This window comes from Nicotiana tomentosiformis, chromosome 8 (assembly GCF_000390325.3).
Source record: "Nicotiana tomentosiformis chromosome 8, ASM39032v3, whole genome shotgun sequence".
Taxonomy (NCBI): domain Eukaryota; kingdom Viridiplantae; phylum Streptophyta; class Magnoliopsida; order Solanales; family Solanaceae; genus Nicotiana; species Nicotiana tomentosiformis.
Window position 1 is genome coordinate 42,596,389 of NC_090819.1, and position 26,010 is coordinate 42,622,398.

General features: G+C 39.9%; 2 protein-coding genes across 4 annotated transcripts in view; both read left to right on the forward strand.

The window, feature by feature from the left end:
* The window catches only part of LOC104089457 (vacuolar protein 8-like), a 31,410-nt gene extending 20,773 nt beyond the window's left edge, over positions 1 to 10,637 (forward strand). For both annotated transcript variants that reach the window (XM_070182267.1, XM_070182268.1), the window contains 2 exons: positions 8,195 to 8,403; positions 9,781 to 10,637. In XM_070182267.1, the coding sequence (XP_070038368.1) occupies positions 8,195 to 8,403; positions 9,781 to 10,418 (847 nt within the window). In that variant the 3' untranslated portion in view covers positions 10,419 to 10,637. The remainder of the gene's footprint in view (positions 1 to 8,194; positions 8,404 to 9,780) is intronic.
* Positions 10,638 to 10,951: 314 nt separating this feature from the next.
* LOC104095328 (probable NAD(P)H dehydrogenase subunit CRR3, chloroplastic) lies at positions 10,952 to 17,708 on the forward strand. Of its 2 annotated transcripts, XM_070182269.1 has the most exons (4): positions 11,039 to 11,420; positions 11,543 to 11,670; positions 15,498 to 15,565; positions 17,414 to 17,708. In XM_070182269.1, exons 1-4 carry the CDS (start codon positions 11,170 to 11,172, stop codon positions 17,543 to 17,545), a joined length of 579 nt encoding a protein of 192 aa, XP_070038370.1. In that variant the 5' UTR covers positions 11,039 to 11,169; the 3' UTR covers positions 17,546 to 17,708. The 2 variants fall into 2 exon arrangements, with proteins under 2 accessions (XP_009599723.1, XP_070038370.1); XM_009601428.4 differs by lacking the exons at positions 15,498 to 15,565; positions 17,414 to 17,708 and adding an exon at positions 11,744 to 11,993 and having other exon boundaries at positions 10,952 to 11,420.
* Positions 17,709 to 26,010: the final 8,302 nt, after the last annotated feature.

A 26,010-nucleotide genomic window follows, 5' to 3' on the forward strand; every position in this document is an offset into this window, starting at 1 on the left:
AGCAGTCCTTTCCAATCTTGACGAGCAAGCACTTGGCACATCTCCGCAAAAATATCCATTCTTTGGCGTAGGCGCGATGAGATCACAAGCCGCTTCATCCTCTAAAGAATCATAACTCAAATATCTGCCGCTTCAACTTCGTAGCACTGCATGTTCATTGAAAAAAATCGTATCTCGACCTAGGAGTGTCCAAACTGCAATCCGCTTGATTCTACCGAATCAGAACTTGCACCACATCGACATATCCAAAATTTAGGGGTAAATTCCATCAAGACAAGTTAGAATAAACTCTCGAAGGCGATGCACACGTCTGTCATTTCGACTTCACAGCACTGCATGCTGTCATTAAAAAGTACACATTTCAAGCTTTTATGTCCAAATAGTGAGACGTCTGCGCCATCAGAAAGACAAGTTCGAGACCTGCAACACCTGAAAATATCGTGGCAGAACTCCTTTTAGGTTGGCTGCAATATTATTTTGAAGTCGCTCCTTATGTCTGCATTGCTGCTTTTCAGCTTTGTGCACTCTCGTCGAGAAATTCATATCTCGAGCTACAGGTTGTTAGAAAGTAAACTCATAGAGCTTCAACATATATGAATTTCACGACAGACCTCCTTTCGAGCTGGAAACAAAAAATTCTTAAAGTCGACCTAACTGCAGTAAACTTTAAGATTCGTGTAGTTCCGGCGAAAAAAATCGTATCTTGAGCTAAGAGCCTCAAAATTGGAAATGGTTTGTGTTGTTGTAAACTAGACATCCAAATCTACAACATATAAAATGTTAGGGGCAGAATGTCTTCCAGATGAACCACAGTAGTTTTCCAAATATGATCCTGTCATCCGTTGAGCTCGCTTTCCATCTCTATGCTCTCTGAGTTGTCCTACGAATGTTGTTGTTTTCTTGAAATCGGCTCTACAGTCTTGCATGTAGTAACTCTAGCTATCATGCTTCACAAATCTTATCTCTTCATTTATTTCTTTTGCAGACTCGCAAAGGGGCTCAAAGGGTCCGGATATCAGACTGAGATGTCATATAAGATGCGGATATGTTGAAGTTTTGAGCACGCAAAATCTCTATGAGAAAGAAAGAATTATTGTAGTAGATCGTCATGCGAAGCCACCGTTTCACCAACTGTTGCACTTGATTTGTTGATAGTCTTGAAGTTCATCAATGGCGGCTCCCACGGTGATTGAAGTTTTTTTTCAAGAGCGACGACTTCTCACCTTAGGACTGAGTCCGGGCATTTCTTTATACGGCCAAGCGAAGACATCTTTGTACTCGGTCAATAACTTGAAGTATTCCTCCTCCTCCTGAGGTGTAAGAAGCGCACTAATGAAGGTGGGTCGTGGATCTTCCAAAGTGCCTAAATTGAGTTCCTTAAGTTCATCTACATTTGATTGCCCGCCATCCTCTAGATGAGGGGGAGCCTCGTGTACTTCATCATTAACGTCAAGGCATGGCCTATCTTCCACAGTTATGTGATAGGATGTTTTCACAAAGTGACTTTTCTCTTTGACTTCCTTGGATGGTCGGCATGGCCTCTTTCTCTTTCTCTGCTTCTTTACGAGGCTGGAAAGTGTAATCAGTTCTCCTTTGCACCTTCAATGGACTATCTATGGATACTGACAAAATAGACTTCCTCTTCATACGTGATGGGAAAGCACTACAAATTTCTTTGTCGGCATCAACTTCACAATGACCTCGCTCCTCATGGACTTGCTCCTCATGTTTCGACAATTTCTTTCTAGATGGTGACTTCCTTATGGTTCCCCGGCGACAAAAGACGGAGGTCTTTGAGGTAGTGGAAACTTCCTTTAGATGTTTGGAAGATACACGTTCACTTTTGTGACTTAGCCTTTCAAACACCGAGACCCGAGGGGTTGAGCCTCCAATGCGATCACACACTGAAGCCCGTTGTTTTATTTTCTTATCCTTAACTTCCGTCATTTCCTCTGCCGAGGTGTGTTGTGATGAAGCTTTGCTTCTCTTAGATGAAATTCGAAGAGGCTTTGCCAAACTGAATCCTAACCCAAACTTAGGAGTGGCGACGTAGTGCCCTTGCTTTCTCAACCTCATTTGGGACTCAGTAAGCCCATGCATCTTTTCACCAATGACTTCATCTTTGAGTTCTCCTAGTCTTGATGGATTTTGAGAAGTCGTAACCAGACTTTTCAAGCAGTATGAAGGCCTTAGGATCAAACTGTCCTTTTATTTTATCAGCTTGGAGATTGCCTTTAGTAGACTCACAAGTCACGGATGGGATTTGTGCAACTGGGACAGTCATATTTTCCTTCAAATCTTGGATAACTTTGTGACTCATTTGCTTCTTTGGAAAACATTCCTGTAACAAAGGTTGCCTTTTTTTTTGACTCACTCGAAATGTGGCGAAAAACTAGATGCTCCTTATCGGTCTTTGTCTGTATGTCACCTTCAGATGATGATAGCTTAATGGAGACTTCTTTAGTTCTCTTCTTAGACAGCTTGGCGGCAGTCCATTGAGCCTCATTTTCTTCTTCTGAATTGACATCAGCTTCGTCGACTGATGATGGTTTCTCCACTCTGTTCACAAGAATCTAAGTAGAATTTTGCATCTGCAAAGTATGACTCCGTCCCCGTGAAAGGATTGATGTCTGCATCAATTTTGACTATCTCTCCATCCCTTCTGTACTTCAGACAGTGATGCAAAGTAGACCATACCACTCCATTCTCATAATCCAAGGAGGTCCAAGCAGCAAGTTGTATGATGTTTTAGCATCTATGATGTGAATCGTGGTGTTTGACTTCATCTCACTACGCGGATCATACCTATGGCTCGTTGTCCTCCTTGGTTGAAACCTTGGATTGTTAGGTTACTTTTGGATAGCTCATCCATAGAGATCCCAAGCCTTTTTAGCACCATCTTCGGCATGATGTTGACAACCGAACCATCATCAACAAGTATACGATTGAGATGTTCCCGAATGGCCCCTACAACGAACAAAGGCCTGTTATGTGGCTTAGAACCCAACAACAAGTCCTCATCTGTGAAGGAAATTGTTGCACAACATTGTGACAATTTTTCTGTTATCATGATGTTCTTGTGTTTTCATTGGACCAAGCTCATCGTTGCTTTCCTTTGTTTCATCGGTACTAGAAAATACACGAGTTGCACCAACATGACCTCCATAAAGGAATTTTCCAGGAAAGAATTCATGCAATGTGATAGTCTTTCGGAACTTCGGCGATAAGGTACCGTTAATCTTCTTGCTAATAGAAGATTTGATAATTCTTGGTGTTTGTAGCTATTCCATATCGCTCATTTTTGCTCTTGGCTTAGGAAGTCGTAGCCTCGTAATTGCTTGATGTTTTCGTTTCTTGTGAGTGACTAGAGTCCAACCCTCATCATCTTTGTCTTTGGACTCAGTGTCCAGCTCTAGTGAACCTTTAAGAGTTTTCCTTGGAAGATCAACTTCAACGGGCTCGAAACTTCCAAATTGTAAGAGTGCAGTGCTTGACACGTTCTGCAACCTTGAACACTTCTTTTCCTTGAGGGCGGTACTTGCATGATTTGCTTCTGCTGTTTCATCTATGTCTATGATGATTTTTCTTTCACTTACAAGAGCCATGATTTTCTCCTTCAAGAGCAAGTATTTTTCTGTAGGGTGGCTAATGACGCGATGAAACTTGCAGTATTTCGGATCGCCAACTTTACCAATTTCCTCAGGCCTTTTTGATTCAGGGAGATCGATGACTTTCTTGGCCAGCAATTCATCAAGGATTGTGGGTACGTCTGAATCTAGAAACGGATAAACCTTATCCTCGAATTCCTTCAAAGTGGGACGACGTTTCTCCTCTTTGGGATATTGACTCGCGGTCTTATCCTCCTTCACCTTTTGCTTGGTCGTGGCTTTCACAGAAGTTGCTTTCACCGCCATAGATTCTTTGGTTTGGTTCTTTGATGCAACATTTTTCTTGAACTTCTTCTGATCAGCAAATGGAGATGCCTTTCCATAACTTGCGATGCTTAACTCCATGTCGTGCGCTCGCGTTGCAAGTTCTTCAAAAGTTCGCGGTTTGATCCCTTGTAGGATGTACAAAAGGCCCCAGTGCATTCCTTGAATGCACATCTCCACATCAGATACTTCTGAAAGCGATCCTTGCAGTCGAAACTTAACGCTCTCCAACGATTGATGTTGTCACGACCCAAAACTAACCCCTGTTGTGATGGCGCCTATCGTGGAACTAGGCAAGCCGATAATTTCAAGGTTATTTAACATAAAAACCTTCGTAAAGGAGTTCCAATCAAAATAAAAGTGCGGAAGGAAAAGCCTGACATCGGGGTGTCACTAGTCATGAGCATCTACTACAATCTGTCTAATAATATCAAGGCTAACTCAGCCTGGAAAATAGCTAAATACAACTAGAGGAAGATAAAAGGGAGAACAACAGGGGTTGCGATCGCCAAACAGCTACCTTGCTATCTCCAAGAAAATCTGCAACCAGAACACTCAATAACCGCTACCGTGTCCAGCTACACCTGAATCTGCACACAAGGTGTAGGGAGTAACGTGAGTACGCCAACTCAGCAAGTAACAACAATAAATAAAGATTGAGCAGTAGTGACAAGCAATAAAGCATATAACGTTCATATCATGTAATCTTAGTAAAGTACAACATGCTTTAAAAATCAGTATTTGAATCAAATCATCTCGTTTAAACCCGGTTCCAGTAAAAAAAATCATTTAAAGATATTTTTCCAACAGTTTTAAAAAATCCGGGGTTTCATACCCTCAGGACTAGATTTACAATCGTTACTTACCTCAAACCGGTCAAATCTCTACCTCGCAATGCTCTTGCCTCTGGACTCGGCCTCCAAATGCTCCAAATCTATTCACAATCAGTACAATACCATCAATATACGCTAATGGAATGAATTCCACAAGAAAAGCTTCAAAATTAGACCAAAACCCGAAATTGGCTCAAACCCGCCCCCCGGGCCCACGTCTCGAAATCCGACAAAATTCACAAAACTAGAAAGCTCATTCACTCACGAGTTTAACCATAACAAATTCATCAAAATCCGACATCGTTTGGTCCTTCAAATCCTTAAATTACTCTCCAAAAATTCCAAGCCTTAACCCCTCATTTTCACTAATTACAATAATTAAACAACGGGAAAATCACCATATATACGAGTATTAGGCTCAAGTAACTTACCTCAATGAAAACCCCCTTGATTCCCTCTTCAAAACTCTCCAAAAAGCTCCAAATCCGAATAGAAATTGTGAAGAATGCCCAAATATTCGCGCAGTGTTCCTATATACCTTCTGTCCAGGCATCTCGCACCTGCGGCCCCTTTTCTCGCACCCGCGCGACCGCACCTGCGGTCCAAGGAGCCGCACCTGCGTAACTCACTTATCCGCCCAGACTCCGCATCTGCGGCAAACCCGTCGCACCTGCGAAGGCGCATCTGCGCGTTTCCTCCGCTTCTGCGAAGCCTGCCCAGCATTCCCCTTTCCGCATCTGCGCCCCAGGTTTCGCAACTGCGGGCTCGCAGATGCGACCTCCAAATCACATTCCGGACGTACTCCTAAGTCCAAAATCACCTAACGGAGCTAACTGAACCATCAGAATTCAAATCCGAGATCGTTTACACATAGGTCAACATCCGGTTGACTTTTCCAACTTAAGTTTCTACTTAAGAGACTAAGTGTCTCAATTCACTCTAAAACCACTCCGGTCCCGAACCAACTAACCCGATATAACATAATATAGCTGAATAACACAAAAAGAAGTAGAAATGGGGAAAACGGGGCTATAACTCTCAAAACGACCGGCCGGGTCGTTACAGATGTAATCTACCACGGGCTTGTCTTTCCTTTGCTTGGTGCCTGCCAACTTTATCATGCTTACAGTTCAGTAAAAACGATTGAGGAATTCCTTCTTAAGTTGCTCTCAACTATCAACTGACTCGGGCTTCAAATCAATATACCAGTCAAATGCGTTCCCTTTCAGCGAACGAACAAATTGTTTTACCAAAATGTCACCATGCGTTCCAGCATTGCTACAAGTCTCGACAAAGTGGGCAATATGTTGCCTTGGGTTTCCTTTGCCATCAAATTGATGCAGCTTTGGTGGTTGATAATTGGTTGGCATAGTTAGACAATCAATCCTCTTAGTATAAGGCTTAGAGTAATACAACGAACTTTGTGATGGTCCGCCATATTGAGCTGTGATGGTGTTTGTTATTATGTCTTTCAATTGTTGGACAGATAACGTAGCAACCGAAGTGGATTGTTTTTCCTTCTGAATGCTGAACTTGGCAAGCGATTCCTCAACAACCATTTTTTGCGAGGTGAAGACAGGTGAACGAGGAGGGACGTGGCTCGACTCTCCAGGTGCATAGGCCTCCAATTTGTTCATGAGTTGAGCGATTTGAAGGTCTTTGTCTTCAACAGATTTCTTCAAGACTCCTATAGTCTGTTCCATCATGGCAAATTTTTCGTCCACGTTAGTTGCGTCAGTCATTAAGGCGTTGACTTTCGTTAAAACTGAAGAATCCACAAAATCCTCAAATCCACCAAGGTTGGAGGCTGTTTGAAAAAGTTCGTCAAATAGCAAGAATGGGGTGTTGCCCCCAAAGATTGTAGTTGCAGATGTCATGTGAGATCTGCTCTTCTTTGAGATCACTTGAACTTGCTTCGAGTGATCGGGCCAACATGACTGAGCTCAACGGATGCGGCAGTAACATCTTTGCATGGAACATCATCACACTTCCGGAAGGCCACTGCAGCAGTAGATCTGAAGTTTGTAGTTTTCAACTTATAAAAGGAAGAGATGAAGGGTAGAACTGGTCCCACTGGGCGTGTCAAAATTTGTTCGCAACAAATTTTCGTAGTACGGAAAATAAATTGCAACAAAAATAATATGAAGAAAAAAGATATTTTATTAATGAATATTTGTGAGTACAATTCTATGTATCCCTTGGTTTTCCTATTTGAAATTCTCCGTGATTCGAGGGCTTGAGAAATATTTTTCTTGAATGTAGGATGATGCAAACCTCCTTGTGATGTATTTAATCGTCAAGAACGTCGAGCAGCGCTTCGTTGTTTCGGGTTGATCTCCGGAATAACTCCGTTAATCACTCCTTTGTCGAAGAACTTTGCACTTGATGATTGATCTCTCTGTTTGCGGTTGCCTTCACCAATAGCGGAATTCTCTTCTCCAACTCCGAATGTCCTTAAAGTGTTATGTAACCCCTCTATTTATAATGGTAGAGGATGGACAATCCAGCTACATATGAACTCTCGTGCTTGATTCTGACTGGCTCATGTGAGTCATCTAACTTATCACATAAGTTATGTGATAATTGGCCAAGACATGTCATTTTAGACACTTGGCAACTCTTGATTGGTCACTATTTTAGGCTGGGATTGCCACATCATTTCACACGTGGCGTGATCTTGTTGGCTTTGAGTTTGACTGGATATGCCATGTCACTTGACACATGGCATGAGTCTGGGCCTTAAGATGAAATGGACCTTGGGCTTGAAAATAATAAAATGGACTAATTTAATGTAAAGTCCAAATCAATTATTCAACCCAAATAAAACTAAGATTCAACCCAAATTTTATATGGATTAAACTTAATAAATTTTATATGTCTACAAGGACGAAACTGTTAAGTTGGTTGGGGCACTAGTTGGAACTTGCGTTATTGTGGTTTGAGTTGATGCTGATTTGTAACTCGCAATATATAAAGGTGATGGTCATCATGTCTACATGCATTATTGGGATTTCGGAGGTTACGATTAAAAATGATTGTGTAAATTTTATGCTCTTAGGTACAAAGACTCATTCCTTCATCATCCTTTTATTTTGACTAGACAAAGGGTAAAGGGCATATCTGGGGAAGTTTCGGTTCCTTCTCAATTTTGGTGGAAGTATTCTTCCAATTAATTTTGTTGACATGGTAAATGCATTGTGTAATTAAAGTTGCATAATAACAACATTGTTCATGTTGCAATTATCTTTACTTCATCAAAAAGGCATTTATTTGTGCTGCAGACGAGCAGTTGATCATCTTCACCAGTTTTGAGATTTTCAAAATGTAGGACTGTATTAAGTGCTTCATACTAGTTGGTGTTACAGCAGATGTAAGATGAATCAATTCACTATTTCATGGTGAATCAAACTCTGAGTTTCATTTTTGCAGCTTGGAAACTGCCAATGTGGTGGATCTCTTAGATTCTGCTGTTCTATCTCGCCTAGTTGATATCATGAGGACGTCATCCGCAGATTTGCAGAGGAAATCTGCTTCAATCCTTGAGTTCGCCGCAGTTATTGAGCCATGCACGGAAAAGATCCTGTCTGTTGACCTAGAAAGTGGGCTGGATGCTGTTTTCCAGCAGAAAACTTTAAATGGTATGAGAGATTACTTTCCCGCAATCCTCATTAAGGCCCAGTCTGTCAGAAAGTGTGGCTTCACTTTTCCCTTTTTAGTAGGTTTCTTGATCCCTCTTTGAAGTACGTAGTAGTCTGTAACTGCTGCTGTTCAACATTACATGGTAATATGGAAGTCTTAGGAAATCTTCTGGAGAATACTACCTTGAAGAAGGAAACCATGGTTTCTGTTTGATTTCAAGGAATGTCAATGTGCTTGTAAATTTCAAAAGTAGTGCCTCCTACTACCAAAGTAGGAGATTAGGATGTTCTTTTCTGGCATTTAAGCCACAAATTATGCCCCAAGAACTTACAATCTATGTTGCGCGGACTCTCCAAAATGATGCCGCACCTGTGTCGGATCCCCCCAAAAATACACTATTTTTGGAGGATCCGACACGCACCCGGCAAAATTTTCGGAGAGTCCGAGCAACATAGCTTACAATTAATAGTTTTCCTAGTTCACCTCAGGCCTGTACTGGTTACATTTTGGATTCAGTTGTGATCCACAACATTTTACCTTCCATTTACACCAAATTATTATCACTCTCTCTCTCTGGGTACATGTACAATTCTACTTTCCACCTTTCAGTTTTTTCATTCATCCTGTTTGTCTATGCTTCAAATACCCTGAGTATGCTTAGCAAATTCACCAATATTACTGTTCATGTGTCTCTGAGCTTCTTTGGTGAGGAAATGCCCAAACTCCAGAAGTGCTCAGTATATACTAAGTTCTTGACAATAGTGGTGTGCCTTTTGTGTTCATTGCTTTACTGTTACGTAGTATATATTTCTCTTCAGTTCTGTGGAAATGCTCATTCTTAACCACCACAAGTTGATTTTTGTAACTGAGTAAACCTGTAGACTTACAGATGACTTGGGAGTTCTTACATTTGTGACCAGTTCACTGTTTTCCTCAGGTCGGTACTGAGTAAATCATTCTTTAAGCGGAAACTGGAAGATAAATTGGTGGTCAGTGATCTGCCTTAATCTGTTTATCTAAGACAAGAAAATTTTAGCATAGGGTTTTCACATTCATGGGCTGCAGAGACTTGCTTTAGTCTTTTGATTTATATAGCGTAGCCAGCATACTGGAGGCTGTTTCAAGTAGTTTCTAAAAGATGATTCTCCACAGTTTGACTTGTTAGCCATTTAATAGCTCGTTCCTAATTTATGTTACTTGGCTAAACGAAGAAAACTTAGAAGCACGGTGGATGATCTGATGATATTTAGTCAATTTTCTTACTTTGGTGGTGTGGGGATCCTATGCTAAATACTAGCCTCTATCAAGACTTGAGAATATTTGCCTTAAATTCTATTGGAAATAAATAACTTGCTGGATTCATCATGATATTGCAGACGCAGAATCTGAAATAGATCTGCAGAACCCGGAACTTCATGCGCTTGAGGTTGAAGAGGCTGGTCATGCGATATCTGCAGCATCCCGGCTACTTACAAGACTGCTGGACTTTGAGCAGTTCTGTCGTAAAGTAAATGCATCTCATTTCACAAAGTTATTGCGAAAGGTTCTCAAATCAGACATCCCTCTTTACCACAAAGACTGGGTTGCTGCCTGTCTTGTGAAGCTCCGCTATCTCTCTGGTCCATATTTTGACTATGATACTCCGATCAACTTAGAGGTAACTCTTTATGAGACGATCCCAAGGCTGGTAGAACAGATCAAGACTTCATATTCACCGGAAGTACAAGAGGCTGCTGTTGTAGAACTCAACAGAATAATGTCTGAAGAGGTGGTGAATTCCACCAGAGCCGTGGCTGCCGAGGGAGGGATATTTACATTGGTGAAGCTGCTCGAAAATGGGAGTGAACGAGCTGTTGAAGCATCTCTAGCAATACTGTATAATTTGAGCATGGACAGTGAGAATCATGCTGCGATTATAGCTGCAGGAGCTGTGCCAATTTTGAGAAGACTTGTACTATCGCAAAGGTCACATTGGATGCGAGCGCTGAGATTGCTTAGGACATTACCTACATGATGAATTCAGCTAAATTCTTACCAGTTGTAATATAAGAATTATGAGTTCATCTTGTTAGTCATATAGCCCTTCTTTATACAAACCCTCTATTTAGTCTTCAAGCTGATCTCTTCTGTGATGAGAGAATTTTGTGAATTGAGCCAGGAACAGATATTTAATGCTATGTATCTTATACAGAGACAACTGTGTGGCCTTCAAAGAATTGGGTTTAGTTCTTTATTTTTTGTTTGAAAACTAAATTGTTTTTCCAAAGCTAAACCAAAAAAAAGAGAGATTATTATTCTTATAATCATTAATTAAATGAGACCCATACTTATTTTTCAAACTTCTATAATTTAATAAGTGGTTACAAGCTGAAATATGTTCCAAAATCATTATCTTGTGAAATCCATTAATTGACATCCACGGAGATTTCCATAATTACTTATGGTTTCGTAAAATATTACAATTATTAGTTGAATAACATGTTCAACAACCTTAACATATGGTAAAAGTATAAAAAAGATATACCCTAAAATACGGTAGTTCCCTACATGGAAGGAAATTAGAATGATAGAGAGAAAATTGGGGCGTCTTGTACAAGGATAACACATGCAAATTGAGAAATAGTCCAAAACCGATAATAAGAATATTGAATTTTTCCCTGCAAAGAAGACAATCCATGGGATATTTTTGAGGAATTCCTCACAAAATACAACTGCAAAGACAATTTCATTCTATAACAAAAAAAGTGTAAACAAACATATCCAAAATGATTGGACTAAAGTTCATCTCTATGGCAAAGCCTCGGAAAATACTTGCATCTTCATCTCGACCCACTGACCCTTCACCTTCTCTTCCATCTCCTTCTCCTTCTTCTAATAACTTAAACCCTCCACTCCTCAAATCCCAACCAAGACTGGAGCTGCAGAAGAAAAAGAAGCAGAATCAAAGGCAACTTTCAGTTGCAGAGATTGAAAGAGCCATTGGTGCTGGCATTTTCCGAGACAGAGATACCAGCAGGCAAATATCCTTTACTTTTTCCAACATACTACTATCTTGATGTTGCTATTTTGCTGGATCTTTCAAAAATATTGTCTAGCTAAGCTAATCTAAGAAAAGATTCATTGCTCTGATTTGTTAAGGGAAGCAAAGGAGAGCAAGACCTCGTTTGATTCAATTTTGTCAAATTCTGAAGGAGATGTGGAAAGGAAGCTAAGGGAAACTGATGAATGGCTTATTGATAAAACTGAAGACATATCTGCCTCTGCTGGTAGTAAATTCCTTTTATATTTACATCTTTTATTAACTACTTAACAATCTTAAATTTTTGTTTGTTGTCACAGGAAAGAAGATTTTAGTTGTTGTGTTTAAATGGATTCTACCCTTGTGGATTCTTGCATTTCTTGTGGCTTCTGGGATGGTCAATCTACCATTTAGTACCCCATTTCTTGATGACTTACTTCTGTAAAGCAGTTTAAACTCATAGAGACTTTATGTTACTTTCTCTTTTATAAAATATATGTACTACTTCTTCCTTAATAAAGAGGAAATCTGGACAATAAACAACTTAAAAGCTGAAAAATAATTTCAAAAGATCAATGTGTTGAAGCCAATGTTGAAAAAAATAAGAGAAGGGGTTGAGAGCTAGCTGACTTGGTGAGCTCATTTTTTTCCGCAGTTTAGGTGGGGGGTTCAGAACTCATTAGTAGCGTTGTATCCCCTCTTACCCTCCCCCCCAAACCCTTTCCCCCCTCCTGATGTTAAAAAAAATCAAGAGAAACATGGTTTGTAGATATCTAAAGAATATGATCTAAGCTTGGACGTAGTTATCGCGATCTATATAGTTTAGTGATAGTAGTTTCTTCTACCTCTGGCAGAATTTTCAATTCTGGCGCGTTTGAAGAGAATGTGTTGAGAAATATGATTCTGTATATATATCCTCTTTGCACCATTTTGTGTGTTTCTCACAAATTACATGAAAACATTATGTTTAAATGTCGTATTTAAATGAGAATGGCTTGTACTCATGCATTAGAGACGGATTCAAAAAAATGCTAAAATGTCACAAGCTTTATCATTACAATGATATCTTTCTTTGTATTAATGAGATTGATGTAACGACCCGACCGATCGTTTTGAGCTTTAGCGTTTCATTTGGTGGTTTGAGACTTTGAGTAGCTTCATATGATGTATAACTTGAGTGTATGGTCGGTTTTTGTTTTCGAGTGGTTCAGGATTGATTTTGAAGAATGACTCTTGATTTGGAAACTTTAAGTTGGAAGAGTTGACCAAGTTTTGATTTTAAACGGATTCGGAATCGGGTTTTAATTATTTCAATAGGTTCGTATGATGATTTGGACTTGTACATATGTTCGAATTTGGTTTCGGAGGTTCTTGGAAGATTTGACATTATTTGTTGAAAGTTGGCAATTTGAAGAACCTAGTAGTTCATAAGTTTGACCAAGAGTTGAGTTTGATGTTATTGGACTCCAATTGGTGTTCCGAGACTTTGGATAGATCTATATAGTTGAATTGAAGTTGTGTGCAAAGTTTGAAAGTAATCTGAAGTATTTACGTGTGATTCAAACATTCTTTTGAAAGAATGGAGATTTACCAACTTTAGAGAAATTCTATTCGGTTTGAGCCTCGATTCTTTGTTGTGATGTTCCCGTGGGTGTTTTGTGGCTTTGGATAAGTTTGGATAATATATTTGTACTTGTTGGTATGATTGGATGGGATCTCGAGTGCTCAGGTGTGTTTTGGATCATTGGTTAAGAAACTAGTTAAGTCAAGGATTTGGAGTTTGATCATGGTCAATATCGGGTTAAGGTGACCTCTTTTTGATATTTTGAGTGCGCGAGCAAGTTTGTAGCATGTTTTATGATTAAAATGCATTTATTGTTTGTGTTCGGGAGGTTCTGAATGTGTTTTGGATGCTAAAATGATGATTTTCTTATTGCTGTTTTTTTTGGGTGTAAATAATTACGAAAATGCCATTTATGTCACTGAAATTTTCAGACTTCCTTTAAAGCTTCAAAATATCATATCTCCCTCATTTTAAGGCCAAATTGGGTGATTCAAAAAGCTATCTTGGGTGTAATCTCGCAAGGATCATGTTGGGCTTATCAAACGTGAGTTTCAAGATCATCTAAGATCTGATTCGGGCTGGGACAACTGCTGTATTTTTACTTATTTCGAAATTTAGTTACTAGTTCTCATAAGGTTTTGGAGTTACGTTTTGGGCGATTTTGGAGGGAATTTTCACTACTTGGATTGAGGTAAGTATCTTGCCTAACTTTGTGTGGGGGAACTTCCCAGTAGAATTTGGTTTAATTGCACTACTTGAATTATGTGAAAGATGGTGACGAGTACGTACACGGGCTTATATGTGATATTTGACCGATTTAGACTTTTATGCCTTTAATTGAATTTGTTATTATATGGAACACCTTTCATTGTTGATTTATTTCCCATTTCTTTTTGTTGTTGTTGAAACTATTGTACGCCTTGTTGTTGAGCCGTGGGTTATATATTATTGTGACATTGGTGTTGTTCTTTGAGAAATATTGTGGAATTGGTGTTGCACCCTATTTTGCACGAGTCAAAACAAGATTCAACTAGTGGTTTCCCTGTTGTTGATGAAAAAGAGTCACCACCTAATATTTAAAGGTATACTAGGGTACCTATTTAGATTATTATCCTATTAGTCTACTAACCGGTGAGATTTGGGGTAAGATTCTTGTTCTTCTAAGGGGTAGGTGTTAGGCACCCCCTAGAATCTACCTGAGGTAGCTCCATAGGACTTACACTAAGTTTAGAAAATTAGATTCGGAATTAAATTAAAAGAACAATTCCTATTTAGAAGCTTAAATAGAAAGAGTTGACCGGAGAGTTGACTTTTGAGCAAACAATCCTGGAATGGAACTTTGGTGATGTCAATAGCTTCGTATGGTGATTTCAGACTTAGGCATGTGTCCGGATTTGGATTTGGAAGTCCGTAGGACAATTCGACACATTTTGGCAAAAGTTGAAAAATTGAAGATTTTTGGAAAGTCCGACCGAAGGTTGAATTTTTGATAACGAGGTCAGATTTCGATTCCGAAAATTTGAATAGCTCCATTACATCATTTATGACTTGTGTGCTAAATTTGAAGTCATTCCAGATTGATTTGATAAATTTTGGCGCAAAAATATAGAAGTTGAAAGATTTGGAAACTCATAATTTGATTCGATGCGCGATTGGTAATTTCGGCGTTGTTTGACGTGGTTTGAAGCCTCGACTAAGTCCGTATTGTATTTTGGGAAATGTTGGTATATTTGGTTAAAGTCCCGAGGGACTCGGGTGGATTTTGGAAGGTTAACAGAGCAATTTGGACTTGAAGGAAGCCGCTGAAAAATGGCAGCAACTGTTGGAATCGCACCTGCGGAATTATGGGCGCATGTGCGACCATCGCAGAAGCGACTGAAGGGGCAGCTGAGAAGGGCCGCAGAAGCGGCAAATGGTGCGCAGAAGCGCAAGGGCAACCGCAGGTGCGAAACTGGGCAGAAATTTTCTCGCAGATGCGAGGGTCAAATGGGCAGTACACTTTCGCAGAAGCGTGATTTTCCTCGCAAAAGCGAGCACGCAGAAGCGTGGAAGCACTCCGCAGGTGCAAAACTGGGCAGAAACATAAGGATTGAACTTGGTCATTTTTGCCATTTCGTATTGGAAATTTTGGAGCTCGGATTTAGGCGATTTTGGAAGGAGTTTTCACAAACTTAGTTGGGGTAAGTGTTCTATATCCTAAAGTGTTTATATTTTATGAATCTATGATTATATTCATCGTTTAATGGAAGAAATCAAGATTTTTGTAAAATTTTCCAAAAACGAAAATTTAAGATTTGGAGGTCGAGTTGTTATCGGAATTGGATAAAATTGGTATGGTTGAACTCGTATCGGAATGGGTATTTAAATTTCATGAAAATTATATCGGGTTCCAAGAGGCGGGCCCCGCGTTGACTTTTGTTGAATTTTTGGAATAAAATTTAAGTCGACGTATTATTATCCGAAATTATTTTTGATGAATTTTAATGAAGTTGTACAATTAATTTGGATAGATTTGAGCTGTCTGGAGGTCAATTCAAACAAGAAGGCGATTTTGAAATATCGGCATAACTTCAAAAAGGTAAGTATCTTGCCTAACCTTGAGTGGGGGAATTACCCCTTATGCATCGAGTCTTATGTGGCATTTGTGAAATGTGAAAAGCCGTGTACGTACTCGTGTTTATATGTGCAAAATATATTGGGTTAAAGTCTTAGGCATATTGTGTAGTAAATTGGATAATTGTTGGCATTCATTTAATTATCTATTTGCCATGCCTCAATCCGCGTTTGTTGAATTTATTTTTATATGACAATTTGATATGATTATTACTTGTATATTTATGTGGATTCCGTGAATTTGATGATTTGATATTTCTTGGAATTAAATTTCATTATGGATTTTTCATCTGCAAATAATTAATTAAATGAGCTTAAGAAGAGGTGTTTATATAATTATTAAGAATTTGGGTTAATGAAGGCGTTGCCCTATGCTGAGTAATTTCTATCTCTATTGATTGTTTTGAGGTTTTATGCACATTGTGAGGAACCTTCGGCTATTTGTTGTGAAATTAATTGAGTTGTTATATCTTTGGAATTGGTTGTTGCCATTGGGCAAATTGTGATATGAATTGATTTTGTTATGTTGCCGTGATAATATTCCGTGTAAATTATTGTGTTATTTGAGTTTTTATTTTGAGGATATAAGGATGACATTCTACTGTTGATATTGTATGGGTATAAGGGTGGCATTTTACTGTTGTTATGTGTGTTGGGATATTGTCTGGGCGGAGTGATAAGGGTAGCTAAAGGAGAGATAAGGGTAGCTATAGGAGCGATAAGGGTGGCTATTGATATTGTCAGGGCGGAGGGATAAGGGAGGCTATTATAAAAGTGATAAGGGTGGCTATAGGAGAGATAATGGTGACTATTGTCAGGGATGATATGTGATGATGTGAAGTTATTGCGTTGGTAATTTTTATGTGATGTTGTGATTTTCCTTGTGTTTATTTTTATACCTTGTGCAATTTATCTTGTTGTTGGTAAATTGATAATAGTCTGATTTATGTTGAAATTGGGAGCCTATGGCTATTGCCAGGCGGATTATGAAAAGAAACGTGGGCACGAGGTGTCGTGAGTAAATAATAATGATATTGGCACGTGAATTGTCCGTGCAGTTGAGATATGAAACATGGGCACGGAATGTCGGGGAAATTATGATGGTTTTATTATTGGCACGTGAACTGTCCGTGCAGATGTGATATGAAAAGTGGGTACGAGGTGCCGGAGAAATATGATGATTTAATTAGTGAAAATATGAAAGTGGGCCGAGACCGGTATTTTATGATTGTTCTTAAATGAGGTGTCACAGGGTGACTTTTATTTGAAAGATATTTATTTGAGGAAATTATATTTGAAAGAGATTTATTGAAAGAATTATATTTGAAAGATATTTATTTGAGGAAATTATATTTAAAATAGATTTATTGAAAGAATTATATTTGAAAGAATTATATTTAAAAGATATTTACTTGAGGAAATTATATTTGAAAGAGAGTTATTTGAATGACTTATATTTGTAAGATATTTATTCGAGGGAATTATATTTGAAAGAGATTTATTTGGAAGAATTATATGTGAAAGGTATTTATTTGAAGGACTTGATTTAATTGGGTGTACTTGTATTTATCATTTGTTGAGCGATATTAATGGTGTTCTTGTTGCCTTGCTGTGCATATCACTAGTTGATTTGTGTTGCCCTTATTATTATTTGTTTCCTATTATTTTGTATATTATATTACACAGGTTATTAGACTAGTGAGTGTCTTGACTGTACCTCGTTTCTACTCCACTGAGGTTAGTCTTGATACTTACTGGGTACCGACCGTGGTGTACTCATACTACACTTCTGCATATTTTTGTGCAAAGCCAGGTATTGGAGATATCAGACTCGGACAAAGTCAGAGTGGGATCGCAAGGATTCAAGATAGAGCTGCTTGGTCGTCGTAGTTCCTTGGAGTCTTTCCATTTTATTGTACTGTTAATTATTATTCAAAAAGTATAGAGTATTCGATCCTTGAGATCATTTCATGTATTCAGTTAGAGTTCGTGACTCTGTACTACCAGTCTTGGGAGGTTTTCATATTTGTTTCCGCTGTTGATTTTGATTACCTATTTAATTCATATTCAAAAAACAAATGGCTTGAAATGTAATTTTACTTGACTTACCTAGTCTTAGAAACTAAGTGCCATCATGACGCCTGTGGTGGATTATGGGTCGTAACAAGTTGGTATCAGAGCTCTAGGTTCATAGGTTATACGAGTCACGAATGAGTCTAGTAGAGTCTTGCGGATCGGTACGGAGACGTCTGTACTTATCTTTGAGAGGCTACAGAACTGTTAGAAAATTTCCACTTCTTTCATTCTTGTCGTGCGAAATTTGTTGAATTTGGAATTTGAAGCCTTTGTATCTTTATTCTCTCACAAATGGTGAGGACACGTGCTACCGGGTCTGCTGAGCAGACACCTGCACATGCTGCTAGGGCCGCAAGAGGCCGAGGCCGAGGTAGAGGCCGAGAAAGGGCACGTGCAGCGACTAGAACACCTGTCAGAATAACAGTTGAGGAGCCGCCAGTAGCTCCAGTTGGGGGACAGGTACCAGAAGCACTTGTTGTTACCCCCGGACTTCAGGAGACTTTAGCACAGTTCCTGAGTATGTTTGGTACATTAACTCAAGCGGGATTGATCTCTGTTGCACCAAATATTTCGCAGATTGGGGGAGTAGCTCAGACTGCTACTTCGACTCCAGAGGAACAGGTTCACATTGGCCAGGTTCCGGATGTAGTACCGGTACAACCTATTATTCCGGTTCAGCCTGAGGTCAGGCCAGAGGCATCAGAAGAAGAACAAAAGAGACTTAAGAGGTTTAAAAGGTATAGTCTACCTACTTTCATTGGCACAGCTTCAGAGGATGCCCAAGGATTTCTAGAAAAGTGTCACCGTATTCTCCGTAACATGGGTATTGTGGAAGTGAGCGGAGTAGCCTTTATTACATTTCAGCTGTCAGGCGCAGCGTATCAGTGGTGACAAGTTTATGAAGAAGGTAGACCAGCCGATGCAAGACCACCAACTTGGGCTCAATTTTCGGAAATGTTTTTGAAAGAGTTTGTTCCCCAGACTCTCCGAGATGCGTGGCGCACAGAGTTTGAACGGTTGCGTCAGGGCACTATGATAGTGTCAGAATATGCTATCAGGTTCAGTGAATTAGCCCGTCATGCACATATCTTGGTACCTACGGTCAGAGAACGGGTTCGCAGATTCATTAAGGGGCTCGATTATGATCTTAAAATATGCATGGCTCGAGAGTTGCAAACTGATACTCCATTTCAGCAAGTAGTGGAGATTGCGAGGAGGATTGAGGGTGTTCTAGGTGAAGAAAGGAAGTCTAAGGAGGCCAAAAGGTCTCGAAGCTCTGGAGGGTTCAGTGGATTTTACTCTTCAGCTATGACCCATTATGGCGGAGGGTCGAGTAGTCGGCCAGCTCAGTCCGCACATCAGATTACTCGAGGTGCTCCAGTAAGTTCTTGTAGTGCACCACCGACACGAGATTCTTACAGTGGTTATTCTAGTTATCCGACATAGACTCAGTACGAGCAGCCGCGACCTCAGAGGTGTTGTTATGAGTGTGGTGATACTAGGCACATTATGAGAGATTGTCCCAGACTTGGGAGGGGTGAATTTTATCAGAACAATCAGGCTATGGGCCCCAATGCAGTTACTACCCCCATGCACAACTAGTTAGGGGTGGAGGACAGGCGGGTAGAGGGCGCCCTAGAGGGGGAGGCCCAACCCGTTGATATATTTGCTATGGTGTGGCTGAGGCCACTACACCAGATGGTGTCGTTACAGGTATGATCCTGATTTGTTATAAAAGAATATTTTTCCTTAATTTGATTCGGTTCTGAATATTGAGGTGAGTCCTCCTATTATGCTCCGCTTATGGGTGAGCTTCGTAATTTTGTGAATCACTTATATGTTTATCCCTGTTTGAAGGTTTGATGATGTTAGGCCATGTCTATCATTTTATTTTGTACACCATTGAGGGCTATAAGTCCAAAAATGACTTTTTATTTCTCACTACAGTGGGTTTTGATGTGATTTCGGAATAATTGATTTCAAATTTTATGAATTTTATGCCCTATTGGAATGAGGGTTCATTATGTGTTGTGAAAATTGTTTACGGAATTTATGGAATAGAAGAAAGAAAGGAAATTAAAAATTTCAGTTGGCACAATGTGCAAAATACTTGTGATTCAGAGTTGAGGACGAGATTCTCGCATTTTTATATGATGTGAAATATTTAAACTGGGCTACAAGCTGCGGTGGAAGTTATATAAGGACGAAGTCCTTGTGGTGAAAAATTTATGAGTTTAAATTCTCCCTTTGTGAAATTAAATTTGTACTATAGTATTAATAGGGAGTCATACCTATTAGGATTATTTGATAATTCTTATATATTTTTCTGTGTATATTTAGCCATATTCGTGCTGTAAATATTGAGTTTTAGCCTACGAGAAGAGTTTCCAGGTGGAGTTAAATGTGACTCATTAATCCGAGTAAGTAATTATGAGGTCTTCATGCCTCGCGTGTTGCTGTCAGTGTTGTAAAAGTTTGAAATGAGATTTTCGTTAATATGAGATTAATTGAGGATGCTGGAATTAATTATGAACAACTATTATGACCAGAGATGTGGTTATGGGCATACATATGATGCGTGCGTAAGCATGAACTGCTATAGCCGGTTGAGACTAATACCGTGTGTTGATGTCAGGAAGTCGAAATTTATTTGGAGTGTAAGGAATTGGGATAAAGGCTTATAAGTGTGAATAAAAGAAATAATCTCCACTGAGATGATGTTGTCGGACCCTTGTTAAATTTACGGTGATGTAGAATCGGCGGTGAGTATGTGTGAAATAATGCACTCAGTAATTTAATGTCATCAGAAAGATTCTTGGCACGTTCGAGGACGAACGTATGTTTAAGAGGGGGAGAATGTAATGACCCGACTTGTTGTTTTAAGAATTAAAGCCCCGTTTAGTGACTTAAGTCTCGGGCAGCTTCGTAATATGTAATATGACCCGCGGGTGTGGTCGAGTTTGGTTTTCGGAAGATTCAGAATTAAATTAAAAGAACAATTCCTATTTAGAAGCTTAAATGGAAAGAGTTGACTTTTAAGAAAACGATCCCAGAATGGAACTTTGATGATGTCAATAGCTTCGTATGGTGATTTCGGACTTAGGCGTGTATCTGGATTTGGATTTGGAAGTCCGTAGGACAATTCGACACATTTTGGAGAAAGTTGGAAAATTGAAGATTTTTGGAAAGTCCGACCGAAGGTTGAATTTTTGATAACGAGGTTGGATTTTGATTCCGGAAATTTGAATAGCTCCATTACGTCATTTATGACTTGTGTGCAAAATTTGAAGCCATTCCGGATTGATTTGATACATTTTGGCGCAAAAATATAGACGTTGGAAGATTTGAAAACTCATAATTCGATTCGATGCGCGAATCATAATTTCGGCATTGTTTGACGTGGTTTGAAGCTTCGACTAAGTCCGTATTGTATTTTGGGACATGTTGGTATATTTGGTTAAAGTCTTGAGGGCCTCGGGTGGATTTAGGATGGTTAACGGAGCAATTTGGACTTGAAGGAAGCTGCTGGAAAATGGCAGCAGCTATTGGAATCGCACCTGCGGTATTAGCACAGGTGCGACCATCGCAGAAGCGACTGAAGAGGGAACTGAGAACGGCCGCAGAAGCAGCAAATGGTGCACAGAAGCGCAAGGGCAACCTATAAGCGGCTTCTTTACTTGTTCCCCCTAAATGCTCTGGCGTGTAAATCCTACCGGTTCTGGTCATACCTTGTCTTGTACCAGTTTCTTACATTTTACCCTTTCCTTTTCTTCTTGCTTCTACAGTATAGTCCCAAGGCACAACATTGGAATTAAAGGATGGTATGGGTGCTACCGTTACGGTGAATAGTGTGGTCACTTCTACTTCAAACGGAGTTGGCGTGGCTGAGGGTGTTGTTACTTCAACCTCGAACGGAGTCGGTGCGGCTACCTCAACTTCAATCGGTGACTGTATCTGTACCACAATAGGCGTGAGAGTGATTGGAGGCAGTTTGGGATCATCCACTTCTCGAATGAGCCCAATTGACCCCTCCGGGTCCCATTCTTCATCAGTTTCTATCACATTTACCCCCTCGCCCCTATGATCCGGGAGGGGATTGTTGCGGACGTTAGGTGCAGTCTCCTTTGCTTGTATAACTTTGGTATCAATCAGCATCTGGATCTTATCCTTCAGAGTGCGGCATTCATCAATAGTGTGAACCATCATGCTCGAATGGTAAGCACACATCTTATTCGGATTGACCCATTGAGAGGAATTTTTCATGGCGACAGCGGGAATGGGAGTGACATAACCGGTAGCTTTCAATCTCTCATACAACTAGTCAATAGGTTCGGCAATAGGAGTGTATTGTATGGGCGGCCTATGGTCAAAATTTGACCTGGGTTTCTGGTAGTTTTGGCGGGCTGGTGGTGAGTGGTAATGTGCTGGCTGAGTGTTGTAAGTGTGGTAGGCGGTAGCAGGTTATTGATATCTAGGAGGTGAAGGCTGATATGTGGGTGGAGGTGTTTGTTATGTGAGAGGAGACTTCGGACCTTGGGCTACCATCACAGTCTTTACTTCCTTCTTTCTAGATATGCCCCCCGACTGCAAGGCTTTGTTCGTAGCCTGGAGTGCCTCGAAATTTGTTACCATCCCACTTTTGATTCCCTCTTCTATTCTTTCTCCCAAGTTGATGATGTTGGAGAATTTATGATTTTCAATAACCATCAACCTCTCATAATATTGCGGATCCTGGGCCCGGACAAAGAATTTGTTCATTTGTTCTTCTTCCAATGTTGGCCTTACTTTTGTAGCCTTTGATCTCCACCGAGTAGCATACTCGCAGAAAGTTTCTGCCGGCTTCTTCTTAAGATTCTGGATATAGAAGACGTCTGGTGCATTTTCTGTGTTGAATCTGAACCGATCCATAAAATCTGACGCCATGCTTACCCAATTAATCTACTTCTTTGGATTTTGACTGATGTACTAAGATAAGGCATCTCTAGTGACGCTTCTCATGAACAGCTTCATGCGGATTCTTTCATCTTTACCAACCCCTATGAGCTTGTCGCAATACGTCCTTAGATATACCTTTGGATCACCTGTCCTGTCGAACATTTCGAACTTAGGAGGTTTGTAACCCTATGATAGTTCTACGTCCGGTTGAATACATAAATCCTCATAGTTCAAACCTTCGATGCCTTTACCACCTTCGACACCTTGGACTTGACTTGTAAGCTTCTTAAGTTCCTCCGCCATGTTCTTGATGAGCAGGTCCTTCTCCGCAGATTCTGGTGCATACGGGGTTTGTTGTGAAATGTGGGGTAAGGTTTCTACGTATATGGGGTTACATTGGTAGACTCCAGGGATTTGGATGTAGTGGAGATCATTGGTTGAGTTCTGGGGATCAGGAGTAGGTTGTGGTGCATTTTGAGGAGTGTGGTAGGTGGTAGTTTGTGGGTGCTGGGTCAGATGATGATGATGCTATGGAGGAGTTGGTACTGGTGGAGGATTAGGATTTTGGGGAGTCGTCAGAAGTCATATTCTGACGTGCGGCGACGAAACTTGGAGTTCAGGGTTGATGATTGGGTATTCTTAAAGGTATCGCCTATGAAGGGCGTGATGAGGTTTGGCAAGAAAGGCAAGGTTAGCCCACGGTATATTGGGCCTTATAGGATTATTCAAAGAGTGGGACGAGTAGCTTATGAGTTAGATTTGCCCTCGGAATTGGAGTCTGTCCATCCAGTTTTTCACGTATCAATGTTACGGAAGTGCATTGGGGATCATACCCGAGTGGTGCCCACTGATGATGTACAGATCACGGAGGACTTATTGTATGAGGAAGTTCCGGTTGCCATCCTAGACCAACAAATCCGCAAACTACGAAATAAGGAGGTTGCCTTTGTGAAAGTTTTATGGAGAAGCAAGAATGTGGAAGAGATGACGTGGGAAGCGGAGGATGAAATGAAGTCTAAATATCCCCACCTATTTCAAACTAAAGATATGGCTCGAGATGGGATACTTCAGCACAACTCTATTCAGGCCAGTATGTCATCATGTAAGCTCTTATTTTTGACTTTCAGTATTTATAATTAACGGCTGTGTGAGGCCAAGTGTTGCTATTGACAGACATTGGCCATGTGTGGCATGTAAAGTATGTTTTTTGTCTGCGTGCAAGTTGGTTTTACTCTAGAGTACAGAGGAGACTCTGGAAAAATTTTCCCAAGTCTCTAAGAGTAGACATTCGAGGACGAATGTTCCTAAGGGGGAATGATGTTACACCCCATATATTCGTATGTAAAAGTGCGTCGTATGCAAACTAATGTAAGACCCAAAATGAGATCATCTTTGGAAGTATATAAAGTAATTTATCATGTTACCTCAGAGGTTACAAATATTGAAGATCATGAACAACAAGTATAAAGATGGTTGGAAGGTTCAGAAGCTAAGGAATTAAAGAAAATAATGTTTCGTCGAAAGTCGACAAGTTAGGAATGTTATAACCTGTACCTTTGGGGTGAGACTAGGGTTCTTAACATAATAATAAGGTTATGTTATGAGTTATGTTAGTTGTATGATAGTCGTGTGTTATGTTTTGAGGTCAAGCGAGTTGTGGAACAAAAGTCGATGGAAGTCATCACAAGTTACGTTCATAAGTTTTACCAAAATTTGGGGTCAAATATAACTGCAATTTTATCCCAATATACTTAGAGTTACGGGGTGTTCCACCCATCAAATGGAAGATCTATGATTCTATTTTCTAACGCATTAAACTGTTTGTCAAAACGACATTGGGGTAGAGAGATATATACATTTTTGCGAGACTGCGCAGACTGCTAGGTGACAAGTAGGTGTGTCACCCACTTGCTTAAATGAGAGGATTATATATGTCCAAAAATGGGCTAGTTCGGGTCGTCCAAAGAGACCTTTTAAAGGCCTATTTACTTCATATATTACACTGATAATAGTGCATAATAACCAGATATAAGCTCCTGCAAAAATCCTCCCATAATTTGCACAGAAACCCTAATTGATTTTCTCTCCTTTTCAAGTTCTAGTTGCAGGTAAAACCTAGAGTTTAAAGAACCAAGATAGGATCTGAGTTATTCAACAAATAAGGTAAGTTTATTTATCTCTTTCATCCATTTTTTCTGCTGGAGATGTATGCAAAGTCGTTCTATAATTGTAAGAACTAACGGGACGGTGATCGGAAGCCGTGAGTTCGAGTTATTCACTTGTAGCGGACTGTTTTGTGGACTATTTCATATTGCTATTGGATTGCGTGTTTTGCTCCTGTTTTATGGATTTTTTGAGAATAAATGGTGTGGAGAAACACCACATAAATTCACGGTGGTGGGCTGGTCGTTCGTCGTAACACTTTCGGGATGTGACATTACTATGGTGATCGTTTTGTGTATGAAGAGATTGGGATGTTTTGGGCTGTTTTGTAGTATTTTGTGGTGTATATAAGGTTGGAAAATAATGTATATATGTTGTTATTATTGTTTTCTTGTGGTGTTGGTATTATCTTGAATTTGGATGGAGTAAGGATTATAGGGGAGATGCTGCCTGTTTTAATACAAAATAAGCTTGTCGTTCATTATGCGTTAGTTTTACCTTTCGTAACTTAATGATAGTATTATTATCGTTGTTGTAGATTAAGGTGCGAAGAGTCGAGTTCAACTTGGTGATTGGAAAGATTGTGATAAGGTATGTTAAGGCTAAACCTTTACAATATCCTAGTCTCATAAGCTACAAAATTCCCCCTTATCGGGACTTTATATTAAGTTAAGTATTGTTTTCTTTCAATCAAGAGAGAAGCGGGTCTATATATATATATATATATATATATATATACACAGTATTACAGTACTTTCACCACCATCGAGCTATAATCGATGGGCAGGCCCTTATTGGGCAACCTCTGATCAGATGGTAAGTTATATACCGAGCCTTCATTGGCCGAGTGCCTATGAGAGAGCCCAGAATGGCCGATATATAGAGTCTAGTATGGCCAATCACCTATGAGCGAGCCTACTACCGCAAAGCAGTTTCAAGTTTCGAGCCTTATAGGGCCGGACAACTATTTTACTTACTATATTGAGAGAGTTGAGTTAGTATCAACAGGTAAGTATATCTCCAGATCATCTTTGACTACCAGTTACTTTCAGATATTATATTATCAATTTAGTTTCAGCTTTCAGTTATTCTATTGCCTTACATACTAGGTACATTATTTCGTACTGACGTCCCATTCCTGGGGACGCTGTATTTCATGTATGCAGGTTTGGATAAACAGCTTGGTAGACCTCCTCCATAGGTGCTATCCGTGATCAGCTTGATCAGTAAGCTCCA